The 25645-nt window shown below is 41.5% G+C and overlaps 1 protein-coding gene across 1 annotated transcript in view; it reads left to right on the plus strand.

Annotated features, from left to right (window-relative positions):
- LOC132257523 (uncharacterized) overlaps positions 1-25645 on the plus strand; it is a 60319-nt gene that overhangs the window by 24144 nt on the left and 10530 nt on the right. The window contains exons 4-6 of the mRNA XM_059754470.1: positions 23766-23882; positions 24491-24677; positions 25093-25344. Coding sequence (XP_059610453.1) covers positions 23766-23882; positions 24491-24677; positions 25093-25344 — 556 coding nt within the window. The remainder of the gene's footprint in view (positions 1-23765; positions 23883-24490; positions 24678-25092; positions 25345-25645) is intronic.

The following is a 25645-nucleotide window of genomic DNA, read 5'->3' on the forward strand; positions in this document are numbered from 1 at the left end:
ACAATAGCAAGAGATGTCTTCTATAAATTATTCAGAAATTATTAGTGTTGTAAGGCGATGCAGCTCTCTTAGGACTTTGCTCCTTTCTCCTATATACACTTCGCTTTTTTCCCGCCATGCTCAAGAAGAAAATTATGTTTATTATGCTTAATGTTCCCCAAGGGTGTACGAATGATGAAATGAGAATGAATAATGTAGGAAGCGAGAATGGCAAGAGGAGCAAGATAAAATGGTCACATTAGTCATGCAATATGTTATCACAGTGACTTGAAGATGATTCTCTCTCCACTTTTCCTGGATTTCCTGAGCTGAGAACTTACGAAAAAATCCACTTTCGTTGCGATTTCACTTGCAATTGCCGTGAAGAATGCGCCGCGGAAGTAATTTCTGCCATAGTGTTGGCACAGGAAAATGAAAATCCCGAGAATATTCGGATTTCAGAGTTGAAAAGCAAGAAAAAAGCTGTGTTTGACCAGCAAAGGTTTTTCCTCGACTGCGCGTCTTCGAGGGTCACGATGGCAAAGGACGGCTGTAGGAAATGATTGCAATCGATATGGCAAATTGTGTCACATCCCAGAGACGGAAATGTCTCATTTTCCACCCAATGAAATGTCTATCCTTCGTGTGCGATTGTTTCCTGATCTATCTCATCAATTAAATCCCCGACAATGCCGCACTAAACAACCCCCCGAGTTGCCAACAACTCTGAGGACACTCACATTTTTCTGCCCTCCTGTGTAACTTTGCGGCATTGCGAGGAAATGTGTGGAGGAGTGGTTGAAAGCTTTCCACACGAATGACTCGAAATTTTGCGGTTCATTTTCCATGAATTGTGAATTCCTTGGGAGAAATATTTCGCACATCTCCCACACAGTAAATACGGTGAATCTCAATAAACTTATTTATCTCTTCAAACATTCACTTAAGCACACATCCTTCTGCTCCGTACATTCACTCTATTGTAATATGTTTATCTTTGGGGTGACACTCACACACGAGCTTGTCAGCTAACTCCTGGGGGGCTGCAAGACCCGTCACACGAAAAGGTGTTTAAATTTACACCGGCAAGACCACTTGAGTTAATTGAGGGTATTCACTTCACACTGCGACTCTAGGCACACTTCTTAGGGGTTTCCCTGCCACTTTCATCGCTCAAGGGATACTTTTTTTTCTCCGTGTGGCCTTTGGGGAGTGCAAAAGGGCGGAGAGAGGAGCATAAGAACTGCAAAACTGGACTGGATTTTCATCTATCATGTCAGCTTTGCTGATGTGTTTTGACTGATGTCCAGAACAAAATGCAATCTCTTCCGCTGTATATCTTTGCACTTTCCTTCAGGTCTTCGTGTATGGGCTGAAATTTCAATGTAATTTAGTTTGAGAATTCCGTGCACAATTTAGAAGAGTCATTTGCCAAGGAAACAAACAATTGCACAAAGAGATCAAAGAAATCGTGCACCGATGCATTGCATTCATATGACAAAGCTAACATTTCAGTGGCACTTTTCTCAGGCAAAAACGTCCCCTCGGCAATTCGGTAAAGTGAAAAATTGTTTCAAATCCCCATACCATTCACGGGATGGTTGTAAATGCGCGTGGATGAGACAAGTGGAGGAAATATCATCACAGTATTATAACACTTTCTGTCGCGCTTTTTCTATTTTCTCACTTTTTTTCTGCCTCCGCATAATGTCACATAGACCGAATTTTATTTTTATCTCTCTCTCGACATTCCCCAACATAAACGGTCTGGAATTGTTGAAGTTCTTGTGATTTAAAACCAGAAGCATCTTGCACGAGAGTGAAAAAACACACGACAATCTCGGAACTTTTGTTCTTGAGTTTATTGTGCCGGAAAGCAAGAGGAATGCAAGGAAAAGAAAACAACAGTCGATGGTGTATAAAAAGAACGGCGCGATGGAGAAAAAAGTCCTAATAGAGATGTGTAACTTTTCTTATACATTCGCTGAGTGTCATAGAGAGAATGTGTGATATTGCGACAGCAACTAGTGCTACAACACTGAGGGAAATTCACAGTTGGGAAAACTATGCATCATTAAGGATGGGTTTTGTTCCCATACTTTGCTTCCGCTTTGGATTGTTGGCCAGAGGAAAACTTCAAGATGAAATACGATTCACAACTTTCAATTTGGTCAATATCCTGAGTTGTACGTTTGAATACAAAAATTCATATACATTTTCATAGTTTTCCACCGCTGGAGAGTGAATCGATTTCTGCAGTTCGTGACTTGTGCTATGAAACCCCAGGACTAGGGAAAACCAAATCGACCAGAAGTATAATTTGAATGGAGAACTTCTCGATGGTCTCCCATCTTTGGCGGTTGAATTTTCACAAGCATTTTCTGCGGTGTTTGCGGCGCGAACATCCAGACAGAAAATGCACAAATTGCACATGTTGGCCAGGCAACAGCAAGATTTTTAATTAAAATGTTATGTGCTGTTTTTTTTTCGGGACGGAACAATTTTCCTCTTGTGTTAATTTGCCGGCGTTTACTTGCAAAAGTGTTGCTTGACTTCGGGAAAGTAAGCGTTGAAGATCTTTCTGTTGAAATTTCCAATTAAAGTCTTTTAGCAGACCTAAAGTATCTCATAACGTGCGCTTGAAACTTGTGTGCTAGAGTTATAAACTCTCGTGCGATATATTGTAAATTTTGCCATAGTTGTGTGACTTTATAAACATGTCACACTCACATTTTCCCCCCTTTGACATGCGACAATTTTGTGCTTATTGTGTGCTTCCTCCCCGTCAGAGGAGTTAATTGAGGAGGAAAATTCACTACACACTTCCTAATCGCGATAATTCTCAATTAATTTGGCATTTGGAGTGATTTCCTCCCTTTTATTGCGCACTTCTTCTTCCCCATTTTCGCTGAGACACTGAGAATCTTCTGCATCTGGTTTTTTGCCATTACAAAAGCTCTCGAATGATGTGCGTCCACCCATATTGAGTTGTTCTCTCGCCCAGAGCTCAAGAAAAGGGTGGAAAATTTATAGTTCCTCCCCCCCAACCCTTTTCCTGTGCCCAAATGGCGAGTCGAAGGCAGAAGGAGGAAAAAAGATATGAGAGAGTCCATGATGCGATAAAATCAAATACAAATTACAAGAAGTCGCAGGCTGGCGACTAAATCGTGGGATGAGAGCCCGTAAACTTAAAATGTTTTACAATTCTTTATGTGCATGCTCACACCCTTTCGGCATCCCTTTTCGCTGGCCCGAGACAAAGAGTTTTGAGGGGTGAGTTTGAGAAATGGTGACAATTTATTCGCAATCCTCGAAGCGATGTAAACAATTTTTCCTGACGACAAACTTAATGGAAAATTCAGCAACGGGTATTCTATTCAAAGAGGAATTTCACCATGTTCGCCAGAGTACATGATGGACGATTTCCCAGTGTTACACAAGAGAAATCGATAGTGTAAAGACAGAGAATTTCATGGTTGAATTTCCAAAATATTAAGCTCTCTATAGAGGATCCCGCCTATATAATTCATATGCACGCCAGCCAAAATCCAGGAAAGTTCCCCAGGACAGCACGAGCACCACCCACACGTCATCCGATACTGTGTTTATGTGCTCTCCAATAACCCTTGACCTTTCGGATGCAGCAGTTCTCCGAAGAGGCATTCATTCCGTCCAGTCGTTTTCACCGACTCTCTGGGATTTAATGTGGTGTGATCTTGTGAAAAATGTTGTGCTGCTAAATCACAGATTTTACCCCTCTTGTGCTCGGGTTCACCCGAAATTTCCCTCTTCCGCGGGAAGAGAGCTCTTCTGCAGAGAACATGGCAGAAGTGAGGCCAAAGCGTACGAATGAAATTGACATAATTCGGTTATGTGACCAGAGGGGGAAAGTTTTGCTGGAAGTGGTGGACATGTGGTGAAAATATTTTGTACAACCCATGGAATAGTGTGAGGAAGTTTCCCAGCACAGAACTCAATCTCCCAAGGAATCTCATATTCTTTTAGCCGAGAAATTTGACTAGCTATGTTAAAATTAGCATCCTCAGGCGGAAGCAACCGGAGATTCTTCTGTGTCTTGTCACTGGCTGATCCAATTTGTAGTGGAATGCATAACAATCTGCTGAAGCGGGATGGCAAAATATAAAACACAAGAAGCGTGGTTTCCATATAAAACCATCGCGAGTGCTTGAAAAGTTTCCATCATCCGCCCATTCGCTTACATCCGGGGAGGGAAAAGTCAAGATGATTCTCGTGTCTCTCTGGGTGGAAATCTAATAAATTTGCAGGATAATAGAGATAATTTGGAGATCTCTGCCAAAATAAATTACCAATAATAGGGCAAAGAGTCGCTCAGACAAGTCGTGAAGTTGATTCGAGAATTTTCCACTCACCCTCACTTGAGAATTGTTCGTGATTCTCATTTTCACCCACTCAAGAGTTGCTCCTTCGCCCCATTTTTTACCCCACACACTCGGCCGCCAAAATGAAAAGTGGCTGGCGTTTTTAATTATAAATGAGAGGCTTCTTCTGGGCTCTCGTGAAAATCCTGGGCTATATCGCTTTTCTATATTCTACACACCAGCAATTTGTCTGCTGGACGAACCATGTGAAATATGGAAAGTTTCAATAAAAATTTATGGCAACATGCAAGAAAAGAAGGGAGAAAATTGAAAATAAAGCATTAAGGAAGCTTTTTTTCCCTTGAAAACTACATTCCAACCCTTCTCTCCCTCTGGCCCTTTTTCCTACCCCATAAATGTATTTACTCAGCGCACATTCTTCTTTCCCTTTGCTCGGAGGGAAATTATGAAAATTTCCCGCTCAGCTCAGCTGCTTCGGAAATACATTCGTGACTAGGAATAAAAATGGATTAGTTGGAATTTCTGGGTGGAGACGCGCATGGAAAGTTTCCAGGGATAATACGTATTGGTTGTGGGGTGAAAAACTTACAGCAAACTTACTAATTTATTTGCACACAAACTTAGCAGTCTCATTAAACGCAAAATACTTCCACTGGTCGAGCAATCCACCTATTATCGTGCTCTGGCAAAGTTCTCGGAATGTTTGAATCTCCACACAGTCTATGAAATCATGAGAATTGTGTGCACTGTCCTATCAATGTCTGAATACTTTAAGGGTCTCGAAGTCGCATTAAATATGCGGAGCATCCACTCGTCTCAAATTGATTTCGCACTTTTGGCATTCTCACATCGCTGATCATATATAAAATGCGCGCTCAGAAGCACTTTCCATGAGCTCTGGGCATAAATAATATAAAGTAAAATTTGAACAGAAATCACGTTTATACGCCATTAATTTCAAATTAGAATACGATTATGTTGTGCGGCAAGTGAAATTCGGGCCGAGATTCAATATAGGCTCAGAGAATTTTATGGCTGGGCTATAAATACTTGGACCTTCATTCACCATGGCATATCAATCGAGTTATATCTTTTTACCAACTCCAGTGATCTTCCTTCCAATTAATTTCAATTAAAGAGCATTGTGTGGACCATTCAAAAGGAATTACATGTGGAATTGTTGGTCTATTGTTGTCCCACTGGCAAGATAATATCCATATCTTGGGCAAGCAATCTCTGCTGTTGTATATTATAAATATTAATTGTCAGATCCTCCCCATTGAGTGTATCCAAATTGCACTGCTGGTAACTTACCAGATGATATAAGACTCCCAAGCCTAATATCTGGGCTTGTGAGTAATTCGGACTTTCTTTGATGCAAAACATGTACTCGAAAACCCAACATTTCATATGAATTCTGGAGACAGTTTTGTGGAACACACATCAAGTGTCTCATCAGACTGCACCACAAGTCCAAACTTTGATTAAATCTCACATTTCACAGAGAATCATAGGAAATCATGCCGCATTTCCCCTAAGCGCCTTTAGTCTGCTGCAAATATTCCACCAAGTGGTTTTTCTCTGAGTGTATCTTTGTCTCCTCCAATTATCTCCCCCACAATATTTGCTGAATGACGTGAATTGAGAATCTCGCCGCTGCTTGAGAGCTATTTAGAGCTCTTTCGCATGAGGAGAGACTTTTTAGTAAATTAAAACTACCTCGAACTCAATGTCAGTGCAGCAGATCAGTCTCAATGTCTCATCCTAAATTTTTTGCAAAGCACTTTGTGAATCTTTATCGTCGTGCAGGGCAATTACTTCCACTTTGATTAGTTAAATTGCACGAAAGTGGGTCACTCGAGAGGCATCACATGTTGCAGACATAATCAATGTGCTGGAAATGTGATGTGAAAAAGGAGAGAAATAAAAGAAATACTCAATATTTCGTCGGTGGCTTCAGCAAGTGCTCTAACTGAATAAATATCATGGAATACTGACAAAAATATTTTGTATATCTCATCGCATTTTGTTATGATGTCACAAGTAAAAGTGCAATGATTTTAGCTCCGAAAGGCTCTTGGAATAGCTTTACTGATAGAACACTTGCTGGCACAAGCGACGAGGTGTTCGTATGAAAATATTCGCGGTCAAATACATTTATTGTGTCACATGTTGAGTTAGAATTGACATTTTCTTCCATCTATCTCTGGAGTATTGATATAATATTGGCGTTTTATATCAGTTCGTGTGACGTGAGAATCCGCAGAAGCTCTATAAAACTGTCAACGATACAAAATGCTGTTTACCCCATGAAGAATGGTAAACGATTATGAAACACAAGAGTCACTTAATATTGGCGACGAAAAAAGCACACACTACAAGTGAATGTGAATCACGACATGTACACTGAAATAGCATGTCTCCTTGAGGCACACAATGAGGAATATCAACCCCTATCGACTCATGTTATAAATAGCTGTGGACCGTGAGATTGTACTGTAACATTGTTCCGAAATTGAATTACCCCGACAGAGAGAGAGCTTTTGCCAAAAAACTTTGCAACAATTTCCGTGGCGCAAATGGCACTCGAGGCTCCCGGAGGGTGCGTGGCTGGAAAGTGTCCCAGAATCCCTATTGCCAGATAACAAGTGGAAAATCGTGTGATTAATGTCTGTTTTTGAAAGAGTTTCTCCACTGGCCGTCGTCGTGGGGGTGAAATTAGGTAATTACTATGGCAAAAGAATTGCGATTAGGGACATTAATTTTAATTATTATCGAGTTATTAAGTTTCAGGGGTGGTTTCGTCCATGAGTGCTCCTGCCCTTCATCAGAAACTCTCACTCATTTAGTTGATGAGATATGTATGCATGTGTTCGTTGTGCTGTTGATGCCGTGCGAGAAGAATAACACAGTTCTTCGTGTGTGAGCTGATATGCCCGTGGGTCAGACTTAAGGGGTGAACAGCTCGCGAATTTAACGCATTCAGTACCGTGAAGACGATAAATATCAAATATATAGTGAAAAGAAATCACATTTCTCCCAAATAATTGTATACTTTCCACATTGAAAGACATTTTGTAGCAATGTAGCGAATTGTCTGCCCTTTAGTCACACGGAGACTGGCAAAAGTGTGGTTGAGAGATCATATAAATGGATTGCTATTTATTAGTGCCACATAACGAGACTTCATCAAATGAGGTGTATTTTGGTTAGAGAGTGGAACATTTTTCGGATCCTCAGAGGCTGATTTATGTGCCGAGGTGATTTCTCCCCAATCCTCTCGTCATTTTCCACCCTCGAAATACATGGCTTTCAGTCACCGGAGAGACACACATTAATAACCTGGAGGGAAATCTTATGTGACTGTCAAGCAGGGCAGGTATTTTTGCGCCTGGGTGGGCGAACGGAGGGCGAGGTGCGCAGGAGGAAGGACGGTAAAGGATTTCGGAGATTAGTGCGAGGTCCTAATCCCTCGCGCCTCGTTTTTGCACCTGCCATCGCCTCACCGAAATGTGTCACTCTCGAAGCAATCAATTGTTGCATCGTTAGTGTCACCACACGCAATTCTACGGAAGATGATTGGGTGTATGGAATGTAATTTGTGGATTTTGTGCAATTACGTGTAGGCGTATTCTGCGGTTGAGTGATTTTAGTTGCCTCTCTTCTGCCACATTGAAATTCTATCTCGACACTTAAAGGTCGGGCAATTAAAGACACTTACTTCACATATACAAACAGATTCCGTGTTTTCAGCTCAACCCCACCTCAAATGATAATGTTATGCAAATTAAAAGATTTGCCCGGGAGTTTTGAGTTTCTCTCCATTTTCAGATAGATTGTCCGCAGCAAATGACTTTTCTATTACCATTGGAAGTTCTTTTGCTGAATTGAGCCATGCGATATTGCAACAAAACTGCTCGAAGCAGTTGAATAACTTGTGGTTATGAAGTCTGAATGCTCTTCAAAAGTGAGACTGAAGATCTGTTTACACTATTGATGGTCTTGTTTTCAGTTTTCAACCACTACTCGAAAGTATAACGATGTGACACCTTCCAATCATGTGCAGTTGATTACTAAAAGTTACTCTCACTTGTGTTTAAATAAAGTTTCAACTTGTATCCCAGCAACTTGAAATCTTTCAACTGCACTCCAAATTTCAATTTATACTCAAAACCATGCGAACAATGCGAACATGCGAAGCCTCTTAACTCTAAATTACAGTGGGTATTGAGATTATTCACGCTTTTTATGCGAACATTACACAACATTAAACAATGCAAAGATGTCTCGGAATCACAGCACTTGTCAATGGGGTGTGAAGAAGCTGGGTGAATTTGTGCAAACACTTGTCAGGGAGGGTATAAGATTCGATTGTGAGGCTTCAGGTCGTGTCTGGCAATGCCAATGTTCTCACAATTAATGCATCGCAAGATCAATGCTTGGCACACTCGCCCAAGAGTGATTGGGCCAAAGTGATTTCTGACCACCCATCATTCACAGTGACACAAGAGTCAAATCAACTGTGAAGACTTATTCAATATTTCTCGCAAGATCGGAGATTGGAGAATTGAACACTGGAGTGGCATTTGTATTTGAAAATTTCTATTGAGTCATGCTGAGACGGATTTCATATGTGGGTCGTGGAGGGAAAAAAGGGATTATCTGGGAGACACGAGACCGCAAGATTTCCCTGCGATACCGTCTCTGAGTGGGTGAGAATAGAAGATAGGAAAATTAATCCGAGATTTTTTCTTTCACTGCGCTTTCAATACATCACGGGGATTTGCCATGTGAATGCGGCAGAGCTGTGAATGCGAAATTGAAATCATGTGCTGAATATGGAAAAATATTATTCCGCGTAGACGTTCTGGAGCTATTGCGTCGCAGGAGATGGCAAAGGTGGACTATTTAAGGAGTCGAAGTGTGCGGAAACCCTTCCGCATAAAATCTCCATTGTGGCAGCCTAATTGATTAGCCAATAGAGTACGTGCGTTGTGTGTTGTTTGACTGGAGTTGATGTCTCACTCCAGCATCTCCATATCGCTTTCGTCTCCACACACGATTCTGGACGCTGCTAACAAACTTGTCAATTAACGAAATTTTCCCCAATGTGTATAATTAACCCATACACGTCTCGCAACTTGCTCCTCATCAAGTTATGGGGAGAGAGTTTTTCATCCAGCCACCTTGAGACGCTGTGCTCGGGACCATTTAATATGATTCCCAGGACGAAAGTTGTCGACAGCTAATATCTTGTCAGTATCAGTCTAACTCGTGTTGGCATTCAGCTGTGGAAGTGGGCGAGAAAGGGCGCCCTGGGAGTGAATTACGATGAAGAATTCTGTCTTCGCATAGACGAAATTTCCACCTAATGACATCATGGAGCTACACATAGCCTAATTATTTGTGTATATTCTCCCAGACTTGTATTATATATACAAATAAATCGACTTCTCATTAGTGAGCGTAAATTTGCTCTCCACCTATATTTAGACCAAAGAGAGTACTCTCCAGCTAAAGAGGGGATGATGCTGAAAGAAATGTGTAAATACACTGTTCTCTGGCGTATTTCCGTATTTACAGTCACCATGGCTATGCATTGGTGACGCGGGATTAGGAATCACCGGGAAATCCGATTACGCAAATGCCAGTTTCCAATCCGGTCCCAAAAAATCCCTACATGGATAAGATCAAATCAATATCCAGAGGACTTTACAGTCTAAGTTTGCCGGATAAGACAGAGAGCTTGTAATAATGCGAATAAATCCAGGGACTTTTGAACGCACAAAAATTGCCGGGCAAATGAAATGCAAATGCAAAATCGTAGAGGAATTAACCACAATTTCCCGATAATAACGCTCAAACACGATGCCCAAAGTGAAAAATACTTGATGCGAATGCACAAATGTTAATTAACTTTGTGATTGCGTTGGCGACGTGGTTGAGTCGCGTAATTAGATGTATAGTGTCGGAAATAAAGTGGAATGGCGAATGTTTGATTCCCGCCTGAGTGACTGTGTGATGGGTCAACAGGCAATCACCAGCCCCAAATTGGGGGCTGTTCTATGTGTGTGTGTGTGTAATGCGGGTGGAACACGTCACAGAAATCGGGAATCAATTGATTTCTGTCGGAAATTGAATAGAGACTTGCACAGCCACAGAGCGATTGTATGTGTAAATTGAGTTTTCTTTTCTGGAAGCTAAAATACTTGATGGTGGCAAGTACATAAAAACTCCAGAAGAATTGGTATTTATAGAACGAGAGAGGAGGAAAAAAAAGTCCCGCACTCGAATGAAGTGTAAAAGGATGAAATTTTCCCAATGATAATGGCGAGACATAAATTCATGAAATCGAAGTGTATTGATTGGCTAAGGCTGGGCTTAAATGAAGAGATGAAAGGCGATATTTCACTCATTGCTTGAGTGTATTAATTTGACCGGAGTGATTTTCAGCGGGAGCCGGTGAACTTTGAGCATTGGGGGCTGTTTCACGATTTACGGCGACCCCGTCCTTGGCAGTATTCAATACCATCGCCATAAATCACGTCCCCAATTTATAATATATTCCCACCCTCGAGCTGCCCCCGAACTGAGCCATGTGTTCGTCTGATTGTTACACATTACACGCAGAACCATGTGAAAATGTCGAGTCTGGGAGGAAATCATTCTGGTGGACTAAGCCACAGAAGTAGGAAGCGCACACATGTAATGATCATAATTTCCATTTCGAGACGATTTCCCCAATCTGTATTCATACTCGCACAGGCGTAGGGCTGAACGGTGGCTGCCTGAGCATGGGAGACTTTGTGCGGGGAGAAGATGACAACTGTTACACTCCGACCTTTGCTTTTTACCCAGCATTTGTCTTTGAAATCCGAACCACTGACAGAATATCACTCGAGAGACACTTCCGTGTGTGTGTGTGGAAAACTTTAAGTGATTGCCCACTTTAAAGTTCAACTCCCAAAGTGCCAGACAAAATGTTAATTGATAGTCTTTGTCCAAGGAAGACGTCAAATGCTGGATTTGAGCCAAGAAACCAATTGAATTTTGAATTCTAATGCTGAGGCTTTCGCATAATCCATTTCCTTTTTCCACGCCAGAGAGCAGTGAAATTTCGGTGTGTCGACATATTGTATGCAAAAGAAAGAGACTCCTTCAACTCCTTGCGCCTGTTGGACATAAATCTAAGTTTATGTTTCTATTTCTTGCACGATAGTACGGAAAAAATCCACACTCAGTGGGTGGCCAGAACGTGATGGGAAAGAGGTGGCAATTCGTAATTCCAGATACAACTGAGAACCGCACACATGACTTCACCACCACAATATGCCACAATATGTGTATGAATAATAAAAAAAAATCTCCATACTTGGTGGATTGAGCAAAAATTGGTGTGGGAATCCTTCAAATTCCACAATGGAGAGCAAATTTCTTCGGCTCTCGTGGGGTGGAAAATTTTATTGTTACGACAGATGAATTTTAAATGGTTGCTCGTGACATGAGAAGCGGGATTTATGCATTGACACCAAATTTATTCATCATATTAAAGACGATATCGCTGTGAATGTGTGTCAACTTTAAGGACTCGAGGCGTAGAGATCCTTTTGAAGAGACGCTGCCAAAGCCGCGGACATGCGAATATCATGTCACGAATCATTCTGTTGTCATTAATTTATATAGTCCTCCCAACAATTGCGAGCCGAGGAAAAAATGCACAGTGACTCACATGCTATAATGATGCCAATGAGTGGAGTTTTTTTTCCCGCTCGGGGCTGTTATGATGGATTCAGTGCGGGAAGAATGAGCACGAAAAAGGCCCGGAGGAGCAACACATAGACAACAATGTGGAGTGATGGTTTTTGTGCTCATCGGATGACTTCTTTCTAATGTGCCGTTGTTTCTAATAAATGGGAGATATACAGAGAGAAAAAAATATCTCAACTTCATGCTCCAGAACTACATAAATATATGTGTGTACAGAAAGTGTGATTTGATTACCAGGCGCCCCCATTTTATGTCTGAATTTTATAGCTTCCACATTTGCCCGCTTTTTTGCCTCTCCTCCGCGTGTCTGTGTGCAGAGATAGGTACGTGGGTACTTAGAAGTCAGTAATATCCGCATTATGAGGAGAATAATTATATCTATCCCCAAATATGTAGTGAGAACGGAACGGGAGTACATAGTTTTCCATATATGGATCGCGTTTTGTGGGTCGAATACATGATAAATGGCATTTGTAATGTACGTGACAGTTTATAGTACTGTGCATTGAAGTAATTTATGATCTTCCGTTTGGCAGTGAAATCACTTCGTGTTAGTTTATATTTATATAGCGTAAGTTAGTTGTTAATGCCACTTCCCATTGAAATAACTGACCACGAATTGCACGAAAGAGAGAAGTTGACAATTTGGCGCTCACAAACGCGAGCCCCCAAAATTGCTATAATGCCTACGTGAGTTATTGGACTTGGAGTTGCCGTTCAAGAGTCAGCCGCAATGGAAAATGTATTGTAATGGGCTCTCATGGCGCAAAGTGTCTCTAAGTTCATTGGATATAAATTAGCCACAATTCCTTCACCTGGACAATGTTAGAGTGGCAAGGAGTGGAAATTCACAGGCCTGTATTACATATCCTCCAGCCCCCAAATTGTACTGCAATGGGGATGAAGTTGGCTTAACTGGGATGTGTGTTATTATTACAGCTCGAGAGAGAGAGAAAGCAGAACAAATAGAAAACTTTAATTGTTCCTCTATACTATGTAATTCCTAAGTAACTTAAGCTGATTAAAATAGAGTCAATCAGAATTTCAAGCTTCTGTCTCACCACCCAAAATCCGAAACTTTAATTGATACTGGGGAAGTTTAAATTGATGTGATACGTTTTGAAATATGTAACTCTGCAATTGGGAAATCTTCAGAATCAATTGCATGACCATTTAAGCTGGGGAATGCTGAGCTTTTCAAGAGTTCACACACGCTTTTTCCACTATCCAGCGGGGAAGGAAAAGTTAAATTGGAAAGATGTGTTATGGGAAATGGTGTAAAATTGCAAGCACCATAATGGATCATATTCAATTTATGTGTAGCAATTTAATTAATTGTCGTTCATTAATCTGAGGGTGTCCCACGTCAAATGTGCCAACCTCAAAAACCCCGTAAACAAGCCCCTTCGGTCGCACGCTCATGGGGCAATTTCACTTTTGGCAATTACGGCGTTTTCCGTCAGAAATATTTCTCAATTTCACATATATTGGCATTTCGGCATTGTGTACATCTCGTCAACCCCTTTCGGGGTGTCCTCAGCAGGCGAGGGACGCTAGTTAATGTGTTTTTCGTTCTGCTAAGCCCCTTTGACACTTGCCAACTCTTCAAACTGAATCCCTCGTCGACATTACATGCTCTCTCATCTCGCAATCTCGAGCCTCCCCAAACAAGCTTAAACAACTCGGGCTCACGAGTTAATGGCAGAATGGGGGCGACGGATGGCGGTTGTCACCTCAGACAGGAGTGACGATGGAATAGGATCAAGGTGGGAAAAGACAGAGGAAATGTGGGAATTAGAACAATTGTTGTCATCATGTTTCACCGAGCGGCGGATCTCTCATTAGCCCAAATAACCCTCACGCTCGAAATGCGAGATTCTGCACAGCAACAGTCTCAGCGCTGGCTTTTGCTGATTGCAATCTCGACCATCTCCCAAATTGTAGACAGAGTGGATCACATGAAAGTGGTCGCGACAACTGCTGACTAAGCGGGCTCACGAGGATGTGGACCACCCTTGACCAGTGTTGACAAGCTCACGAGCCAATGAGCGCTTGTGGGGTTTCGATATGGGTGCCATTTAGTACTTAGAGCGACCTTTGCTACTTGGCACCACTTCACCATTGCTCCATGCGAAGCCCCCCCAAATTCCTGCTCGCTATTTAACCGAATATGACTGCCAATGACTTTAATGTTCATTGGTGAAAATTTAATGGTCTTCTTTGGTCGGGATTTATATGTGTACAAAGAGGTGAAAAGTTGGATGAAAATTAAGTATTTACATTATTAAACTATACTCATTAAGGAAGTGGAAAATCAAAGGATATTCAGCTGAAAGTTCCAGAACGTGAGGCAAATTTAGCCAGCATTTTCTCTATTCATTAAAAGCTCAAATTGCAAGCTTTTAAGCAAATAATAAAAACATTTTCTTCTTCAAAAGTTTATCGAGATCAAAAGAAAACTGAAAGAGTTTCTTTGTATTCTGGTTGCTTGCAAAATCATTAAATATCAATTAATTTTTTCAATTGATCTCCAATCCTTCTTCTATTAGTATTTACTTATTAGTATTTATTTCAAGATCAAATCGATTTAACACAATAATCCGAATGACAGATTTTTTCACGCCTCTTCCATATCTCACAATCAGCGACCCTTTCTTCTGGGGTTCCTTCACCGCAATCTCAAAAAGCATATTTAACTTTAATCCAAAGTCATGGGCTGACGAAGAAGGAAGGTTTCCGATTTCCAGTCCCAGATGGCTAAAAGGATGCCGCAACAGAGCAGCCGACACAGAAGAGGGGATTTTGTATATTCAAAATGCGATAAAATTGATACTATAAATATGTAAATTTTGGCGCACAAACACGGGCCATGTATAAAGTACCTGATCTAGCATTTAATATTTTTTTGCACGTCCCAGCGCCGAGGCGCCCCGTAGTGACTGGCTGTGCTCCAGCAAAAACTGCACCAAACACCGGAGCACAAATGTGGTGGCTCATCAGCTAAATGGGGAAAATAGAATCGGTGCCCATTGTTACGAAAATTTATTTCCTGTACACTTTTGGCGGCTGGGGTAAAAGCTCCCATCACGATTCACGTGGATTTTTGCTTAAAGCTTCATGAAGCACTTTTGTGCCTGTGCATAAGTGTGAATGAATGTGTATGTATATATTTTGTGCCCATAAATTTTCAAGCTTATGCAAAAAATCACTGAATGGCGAGAGATGGTCGCGGGAAAGGCGTTAAAATCGTTCTCGCACGCTGCACAATTGAATTCAAATCAAAATCCCATGACGGATTTTCCGCAAGTTTCTGTTTTTTTTTCGCTGTTCGCTAAAAGCGGACCATTTGCAGGCCAATTTCCCAATTAAATGGCGCATAATGCAATTTTGTGCTGGAAAACGCGCTGATCGATGCTATACTTAATCATATTCAACAGTGATATATGTGGTAATTATGCATCCCTAGCAGCGAATTGATTTGAATTGCAGAATAACTGGGGTATTTTTCACAATGAGAACATCAAAAGTAATCTCTGTTAAAACATCACAAGCGCTGAATTCTATTACGTCGCGAAACCAACAAGTTGTTATCTCTGCTTGTTGACAGTCAATGCAAATTTCATCTTCCGCCGTGGATTTTATTAAAATTAAATTGCCCAGCAAATCCACTCGAAATCTCTGCACAGCAAATTGCTACAAATTCAATCGTGGCCAACATTTGCACAGTCATAACTGAGATGGACTCATCTCTTTCCTCTCCGCCAGCCAATATTTCACCGCACCTGCTTCTCAACTTCTTGCCAAGACTTTTTCAACAACACACGAAATTGGGTAAATAAAATCTGAGAAGATTTTTATTGACACAAAGTTGATTTTCATGGGTATCTTTCAGCGGAGAGACTTCTCCTGTCAAGTGTTTCTTGTGGTATTTTTTAAGACACCGCCAAGCGACACAGTCGAGAGAGAGAGAGCCAGATTGTAAGCCGAGAGTTTTGCGAGAAATGCCAAAGGTAACACTCAGCGAAGTCCCCTTGACTTCCTCTTATTTTCCTCCTATGTCGTCTTCTGGTGCCCCTTTTCGCTCCTTCGTGACAGGCGATGTTTAATACACTTCCAAATACCTCTTCTCCACTCAGCTCCAGGAAAACTTGGGTGAAACTCCATTCGCCAGAATAATATATCCGATGAAATTGAATTTCCGCTCGTGTGGAAAAAATTCACTTGAAAAATCATACATGCAATTATCGATCAGATGGCATGTCATGCACAGATTTCCTTGCAAATATCGAACTTGTGGGAATCGAAAAAGGTGCTACATTTCCCACTGAGTAGCAGTGGCACGGAAAATTGAACTTGTGCAGGTTCTCACGCCAACTTCTGACCACTCTGAGAAACTTGTGAAATTGTGTGAGTGTGCTTTGATATTGTCACATGGGAAGGTGAACATTTCCGGAAGCGTCGCTCGCCTCCGTCACCATCTCTGTTATTTTGCAATTTTCGACTACCCCAAACTTTTCTCATACACAACGTGGATTATTGGGTAGGAAATTCCATCTGGGACATTGTTTGGGGAAATGGCATTATTTTTCGCCAGGAATCTGGGATTTAAGACGCTACATAGATTGCAATTCACCGGAAAATGTTGACTTCTGGAATTTTCAATAAAAACTTTCAGAGAAGAGAAGAGCCCAGGCGTCGTGAGTAGAATTTAGAGCCAAACCTAATCGAGCTTTGGACTTATATTAGAGCGATAATATCACACAGTGAGTTCACCTCTTCCAGCTGATAGCGTTAGTTGGAGTAATGCATATTTCAGTTCATAATTTCCTGCAATGTCGGAGAGAGAGAATTCTTCCAATCTCCTGGCTTTCCTCGCAAATTCTCAACCGCTTTGCCGCATAAACACACCAGGGCCGTCAATTCCTGTAAAATTTCCCTCCCTCGTTGTGTATTGGCTGGTCAGAGAACAAACGACCTGTGCTGGGGATCCGTTGTATCCTCAAACGTAATAAGGAAAGTGGCAGAAGATGTTTTTGCGGTTTTATACATAAGCCCCAATATATAGTTTTGCTTCCACATTTGAGGTCGGGCCGCAGAACCCGGACCTGACACATAAACATATGTGCAGTAATATAATTTCCCACAGAATTTGCTAGACTCCGTGTGAGGTGTTCGCAAGGCAAGAATGCGAGGTTGTCTGGGAGTTAAATTGAGTTGGAGCTGCGCTGAGAGGGGTTTATTAAAGAAATGTGTTGCAAAAGTACAGACGTAGCAGGTGCCGTTTCATCATTTCCCCAATGAAGAATGATTATTTTTCATCCTCCAAACCGAAATGGGAAAAAAGTCTCTTTGATTTCCTCCACATATATTGCGCCTAATCTGCAGAACAACATCGGAATCTCAGCGCTTCCTCAGTGAATTAAGACAATTTGTGTGTTGCAAGAAAAAAAGGGAAGAAGAATACAATCTCCATCACTTTTTAATTGGATTACACATTTTCCCGCATTTCCCTTCTTATCCGTGAATCTTCGTGTCTGAACAGAAATATCTCACTTGTCTGTGCACGTATAGACGCCCGATGGGGATTTTCGCGTGTGCTTTTTTTCCGCCCCGACACAAGAGAAGAGCACAGTCGTGAAAGTTTCATCCCTTCGCTAATATACAATTTTAATAAGGTAATGTAATTTCTAAGTGTGTCGAGTGTCGGGAGAACACAAAAGGTGTGCACTTGAGAGGAGAATAATCTGATGATTTGAGATATTACGGTTAGTTGAATTTAAAATTCCGCATACACTGTGAGTCATAAATTTTGCAGCGCACTCTCAGCCATTTATTCAAAACGATAAGCCCAACAACATTCTCTGGCATCGATTGGGCAAAAAGCTCACCACGAGCGCACAAGAGTATTTAGAGACGGAAACTTTTCGCACGACTCTTGGTCTTAAGGAATCACTGCTCGAACTTGCGAAAGCCACGCACCACATCCTCTAATTTTCCGTGAAGTGGCAAACTTCGACTGGAAATTCCCCGCGATGTCACGTTCTGCACGCAATGTCACTCCGTAAAAGAAATTGAATAATAAACTGTGCTCAAAATATGTCTTTTGCTGAACAATCACGCAACTTCCAGTGCGCTGAAAAGCTTTCTCTCTCTCTTATCATTCAAAGGAAATTCATAAGAGTGCAAAACTTCCCTCTGGCAATCAATCAGTGACAGAGTTTATAAACAAACTTCAGTTTCATTTTCAAGATCATAAGCAGAGCAATTCCATGACTTCACACGGGATTGGCAAAGGATCGTCTATCGACTGTTATTTATTTGTTAACAATCATTGTCTCTCTCGCATGAATTGTGCTGGAAAATGCACTTTGTGATGCATGTTTAAGTTGATGTGAAAATTCCTGGGTGTTATTGTGAAAAGTTTCGCATGCCTGCAAGTGGATGTTAATGTCGCCCTGAGCGTATATCACTTACATAATTCCCCTTCAATGGGGTGGAAGGATGGGCAGTAAATCAAGTCTTCGGCAACAAAATGCACGGAGATTTCAGCACTATCGATGAGTTGAATACTCAACCGAGGGATGCATGAAATATTGAGAGAACATCATTTATATATGCTGATGACCCAATTTACCATTCCACGTCATCGCAACATTGAGGCCTCACAGACACTCGCGCGCGTCCTCGGAAGCATCGCTCTGATCCTGGGTGTATTTATGGAGATATTTCATGCCTAAAGGGCTGTACTTTTGTTCGGCGAACAATTTCGCACAATGTTGCATAATGAAGCCAAATACGGCATAAAGCCGCTATTTTCACGGCGACGAAAAAGTCATTAGTCAAATTAAATTCCTCTTATTCGCGACTGCAAAGCGCGGGAGGAAGAAAACAAGAGGCATAACTTCGCGGCAGACAACTTGGTAACATTGATGCAAATAGCTTTCATTAAATTAAAATAATATCATGTTCGTGGATTGGGGCTCACACAATTTCGCTTACATTCGCACTGGGGATGTAATTCATACTCTCGCGGGGGTCGTTGAATGCCTCGTCTGCACCCGCTCAAAAGTTCACAGACGTATCCTTGCCAAATTACACACATATCGTGATGAAATGTGCGCCTCTTTCCCCTCGCTCAGAAACCCAATATTTGTGCGCTTCCTGTGAAGTTGCTGAAAGAAAACTATATAATGAAATGCCATTTTGTAATTATACAAACACCATCAGACGATACGACTTTAAATATCAATTTGCATTTTTACGTCCACAAATTTGATAATGTAGCGAGAATTGTAGGATATTTTCCGAAGAAAAATCCACTGCAGTGCAGAAGTAGAAATTCTTGCGGAAAACTTTTGCTTTAGGGACGGTCTTGTGAATTTAAATTCACTTTGCACGAAATTTGTTGGCACATAGAAAAAGTGCCAGTGAGAGAGAAGACTTTGCAGAATGCTCTCGAGAAATATGGCAATAAAAAGGGAAAGGTATGTCTGCGACGGGCAACATTATAAGGATGTGCGACTTTGGCAAGGAAGTGGCTTTCGTGTATTTTCATTTTCATCCGCAACTCTTCACAAATTAAGGGTTACCAACTGGATCTTGAATAAATTTCCCTTTATACGGCGTGTTGTATTCTCTGTGAACACGAAGATTAAGAGAGTGTGAGTTGAGTGGAAAATGGAGGGAAAAGAGAGACTCTATAATCTTGTTAAATCCTTTTAGGCAGCTTTTTTTCCTACCTCTAAAAAGCCCCTAATATATAAAATTTATCCATGGAGAAGTTATGAAAGGCAAAAGCCTGAAAATAACATTGTTCTGATATTTTATGTGGTGCTCAGATGAGGAAAATGAGGCATGGAGTGGAAGTAGAGCCACTGTTTCTGCTACAAATTCTTTCTTTTTGTCATACACTACAAAAAAAAGACACAATAAAATCTATTCATGGTGAAATAAAATGTGTGTGTGTGCATCGTCGCCCAAAGGCGATGTGCATATACATTCTCCAGTGAATGCAATTCTCGTGTACTCAGGGGAGAATGGATGGAGTTCGCCTGTCGCTTTTGAGGGTGCACCAGAAGTGTGCTATCCGGAAGGAGGGGTGGGAAAGTGCAGAAGAGAAGCAGTGGAAAATATCGACAAGGAAGAGACCTATCGCTATCAACACTACATCAACTTGCAACAATTATATAGTGTATTCTGAGAGAGAGAGAAGAAAATGGAAAAATTAAATTTTTCAGCGGTGCAACTAGAGTAAAGTGCTGAACTTAATATTTACTTAATGGCTTGTCCTTCTTCAATACATAAAGTGGGTAAATTTGCACTGTCAATATATATACGGAGAATAATATTTCACCCTTCATTGCGAGTCAATGGGAAAGTGTTATCAAATCATTGCAATATGCCGAAGAAAGGCTCAAAAGGTGTGTGTGTATAGAATTTTTATCTCTCCCAGACGACGTGTGGAAAAAGTGGCAGAGAGTGGAGGAAATGGAAGGTCAGAGATTGTGAATTTTCAGAGTAAACACTAACATGAAGGATCTGTGAAAAATATTTACACAGAGCTTCCAGAAAGTTGCACACACTCTCGGAGGTTTGGGAAGATGTGTTTGTTTTGTTTTGTAGAAATTAATTACAGTGCGAGACAAATTCTAGAGGGAGATTTGAGTGGCATTTTCACATGGCATTATATAGAAGAGAGAATTCTGTGCGATTGTGTTCACACGTGGGGATGAGAGATATGAAGATAAATGCCAGCAACACCTTGTCTGCCTATTAATCCATCATGAAGCGTGTCGAAAGCCCTTCGCACAGTGACTCGACGAAAGCGGCAAAAAGCACACATTAAAATATTCAAGCCATTATCATACAGAATTTCACGTCACCCCCGAGGCATCGAGAAATAAATGAGGCCCCCATGCAATAAACAGTTTAGTCCCGTGCTCGCATCCTAGCTTCCGTTTGAAGTGCTGCCATTTGCCACCCTCTGGACATGTTGCGTAGGCCCAGGAATCACAATCACTCCTTGTTCAGCCAAACTACCACCGCGCGATACATCACACTCGCTTGCTGCGCAGTAAATCTCTGAGCAATTGCGAATTAAAATCATATAATTTATATGAGAGCCTCCGACAAGGACACACAAATTTTGAATTATTTATGTTACTTGACAGGACATAACCCACGTAGTAAATTATCCAATCGTCTAGAGCGGAGCAGAGCGGTTTTGGGGCGGTTCAAATAAAGCGCCCTTCTTGACTTTACCTTCCCAAAACACCAGTCGCGCTCAGTATGCTCATGCCTCGAAGGGAATACTGTGAGAACAGCGATTCTCATGTGGGAGCCCATGTGCTCTCAGATTGGGCGTGTGTGCTGAAGAAGAATGCTGCATATTTAATTAAAATTAATACTACGAAAATGCTCGGAATACTTGCAAGAGCGGGAAATTGAAATAATTATGATGTGAGAGCATAAATTCTGCGTCTACGTTGACATTCTTCCTTTGTATGTCTCGCCCAAGGATCCCAAGATAGCGATAATAAATAAATAAAATTATTCTTTTTTCTCCTCTTTTTTCTCTTTTTGGTGCCGCAGACATTTCACATGACATTTTTCTAAGCACTATGACATTTCACAGTCCCTTCGTTCATGCCTTTGCGCTTCCCTGCGGTCGTTGGCGCTTTTCCTGGGAATAAAAAGGGGAAGAGCACTAGACAGGCAGACGTTGAAAAAGGGAAAAGAAGTCACGGGGAAGATGTCTCAGAAGAATGGAAATTTCGAGGGTGGAGGAAACTTTTCCTCCAGGTAAGAATGTTTCCTTGCGTCTTGTTAGTGTTATGACATGAGATATGATGCATTTCCCTATGACACTTTGGAAAAGTGTTATCATTCAATCGGATCGATTCTGATCCCTCCATTGCTTGCCTCCACGGAATAAGTTGATTGAAGTGAGTGAAGAAACACATGAAGGATGAGTGTGATGATATAAAAACATTCTTATTACCATCGAATTAGATGGAAAGCACACATGATAGTCAAAGTGTACGGAAAGAGAAAGATATTTTCACGAATGTGTGTCTGAATTTTCAGTGCAAACAGACGAAGGAAGAAGCAATTTCGATGTTCTTCCTATTTTGCCAGGGATTGAACTCCGTCTGCAAAACTGGTGCCTTCCACCTGAATTGTTGAGGCATTCCACAAGTGAAACTTATCATTTACTCTAACACTCATGAGTTTGAAATAGGTTTCGGCATCAACATGTTGATAGAGGAGTGAAATCTTACCAAATCCATTTGCATGAGGGTGAGCTTGGGGATGTTTTCACTGGAAAATTGATGAAAAACCATTTTCCTCCGGTGTGTTTATGTCGAAAGAAATCCGGATTAGGCTACATTTTCACCACATTTGCCCTTCATGGCCTCAGAAATTTGGGGTGCGGAAGTTTCGCATGTTTTCAATTTTCTATCAAAGGAATTGGAAAATCTTTGAAAAACTGCTCGAATTCCACTTAATGTCTGTATGTGTATGTGTGTAATTCGTTGTGTGAGGCACAGAGTGATAAATGGATTAAAATGAATGCATTGAAATTAATTTTGCACAAGGAGATTTACGCTCTGTTTGACGACTCGCCTCCTTTTGTGTATTGATTCGTCAGGCTGTTTCGCTGAGATATTGCGAGATCCATTCTTCGCCAGTGTGAAGACGGAATCTCTCCAACTCCGTGAATTCAAATGTTTTCACATGGAAATGCTATTATGAAAAGGCGCGGAACAAAATGTTTTCTTTGTCGCCTTCCCGCCTTGAAACACTCTTGATTCCTTCATCATAATTCCTTGGCTGTCTTCCACTCTCCTCCTTGTTCAGTGGGAGTTTAATTAACCAAAAGTGTGAATTCCCTTTTCATACAGTCGCGCGTAACTTCAAAACAACACTTTTCTTTATCATGATATTTCAATCTCTTTGCCTCGCCATTTTTCACTGCTCCTCAACACACAATTTCATTTGCCACATTCTACACCCAAACAGGATTACACTGGGAAAATGTGATCTAACGTGAAAAGGGATTCACTCTCCCCTGTCGACTGGCAGGGATGAAACAAGGAGCCCGAAGAAATCCAGAGAAGTTTGCAGTGGTGCTGATTTTGAAGCACGTTGCGCTGATATGGCACATTTTGATGAATATTTAAATTTAATACTCGAGCATAATTGTAGTATTTTCAGTGATAAAATTCGAATGCTCCCCAAGGTGCGCTCCTTCCTAATGATAATACCTCTGGAAAGCGCCTTAAAGTATTACATGCATTATGTATTGGATATCTGCAGACAAAATTTCTCTTTTTCCCAACAGTGCAAAATTGATGAAATATTGATGCTGTGCTTCCAATAGAAATATCACTGAGCTTTGATATTCTCCGGAGATGTCTCAATTTCATAATATATGAATTTCAAATGTGATGATTTATGGCGAAACAAGTGCATTTCGCTGGCAATATCAAAAAACATGAGAGCTCCTCTCACTGAAAAATGTAAATAAGCCCCAGAACGCCTAAATGACACGATCAATTAATCTGAAAGGCAAATGAGTTGATTTCCATTTGCGAAATGCGAGCGGAGTGAGGGAAGAGTCAATAATTAATGGCAACACTTTTGTATTATTTACAGTCACATAACACGAACCGCCGGGTGGCTGCCGCCGGCCGAGAGCTGGGGTGGCGACGAGGAGCTGCCGTACGGCTGGGAGAAGGCGCTTGATGAGAAGGGAAGGCCGTACTACATCAAGTGAGTGAATTAGTAGTCGTCTAATGAGTGTGTGTATTATGCCTGAATTAGCTACCAAATCCCAGCCGCATGCTTTTCATAATTAATGACCGCACTTTGTGGCATAGTTCGGCTGCCATTATTTCAATTATAGGCATCGCCCTCATAATAGTAAATCAGTTACGACGGTGTTTTAGAGGTCAATTTCTTTTGCCATCGATATGCTTAGGAGGAAAAAGTATGCCTGAAATCTTTAACACTTTCAATCTGCCCAGAATGCACAGCTTAATCCTTCACTTTCGTCAATTCTTTGCTCTTCTTGGGCAGTTTGGAGATTATGTTTGACTTCAGCACTTTCTTTTACTACCATGAGGTTTACGAATTAAGATCTTTATTGAGTGTAGCGCTGAACACTGGCTAATAAATGCAAATTGTTACGGCTTAGCATAAGAATGACTGTTTTTAGAGCTCATGAAGTCATTATTAGGTGTGCTTTAATCAATCACATAACCCAGAAAAGCATTGGGAATTAATTGTAAATTATCCAAAGCAGTGAATTGTTAATATTTAACCAATTCCTAAGATATCTCCCCCTTGCTGATAAGTGTTTTCTCTCCTTTCTCTCGCAGTCACTGCAATAAGACCACCACATATGAAGCGCCGGACTACTATCGATGCGATGAGCCGCCGCCGCCGCCCGAGCCGCGCCTCGTCATCCTTCAGCGCAGCCCCACAATGGGGTTCGGCTTCGTGGCGGGCAGCGAGAAGCCAGTCATAGTGCGCTTCGTCACAGAAGGGGGTCCCAGTGTAAATAAGGTAATTATCCCTGGGGATTTGCCATCAACAAGTTCGAGTGACTAAGCTCTTCTTGGGGGAGCCATTGAGTGCCATCAGTGAGCGGGGATTTAGTTCTAATTAAGAAATGGCAACAGGATTGATTGCTAGTCGTCCTTTAATTAAAGTCACATTTCTGTCTCTGGACACTTAGAAGCTCTGCAGTTTTAATGGGAACATTTCGTAAAACATTCATGCCCAATGTCAGTGTCGAGACTTCAAGACAGAGCATTTTGATTGTGCACTGGAAGAAATCCCCCAAATGGAGCGAAAGAATGGGAAAATCGCAAGGAAAATCCCAATGGGAATGGGATAAAGATGCTTGAGTACGGCCATAATATATTTTCCACTCTGGCAAACAATGGCGACTAATTGTGAATTCATTAAATTGTTGCAGCTGGAGCCCGGCGACCAGATACTCGCCGTGAATGGGGAGGATGTGAAAGATGCACCCAGGGACCGAGTGATTCAGCTCGTGAGATCATGCGAGAGTCAAGTGACACTTCTGGTGACTCAGCCACCCGTGAATGGAGCCACGGGGAGGAAATCCACCCTTCTGTCCGCTGGGAAAAAGGCCAAATTGCGAACACGTCCAAGCCGTGTTCGCTTTGCAGAAAGTGTCTGTGTGAACGGAGCACCGCTATTTCCGGTTTGTGGTGACATTTTCTATACTTTTTTCGCCACCCGCACTGCTAAGCTCTCTCTTCATCCACCCAACATCCGGACAAATGCAACATTGATCTATCCCACCCCAAAATCACCCCACATTTCACCACCATCAGCGAATTTGCGACTATAAATTGCGCTCTATAATAGCACCAAAGTACAGGGATTGGCAATAGCCTTGGGCCGCTGTTCGTGATGGGATTGCTGCAATAAACTAATACACGACAACCTGACTATATTATATAGTGCTTCAGGAGCAGCAAAATCAGTTTATTTAAGCCTTG

Source organism: Phlebotomus argentipes, unplaced genomic scaffold (genome assembly GCF_947086385.1).
Source record: "Phlebotomus argentipes unplaced genomic scaffold, Phlebotomus argentipes genome assembly scaffold_4, whole genome shotgun sequence".
Lineage (NCBI taxonomy): Eukaryota > Metazoa > Arthropoda > Insecta > Diptera > Psychodidae > Phlebotomus > Phlebotomus argentipes.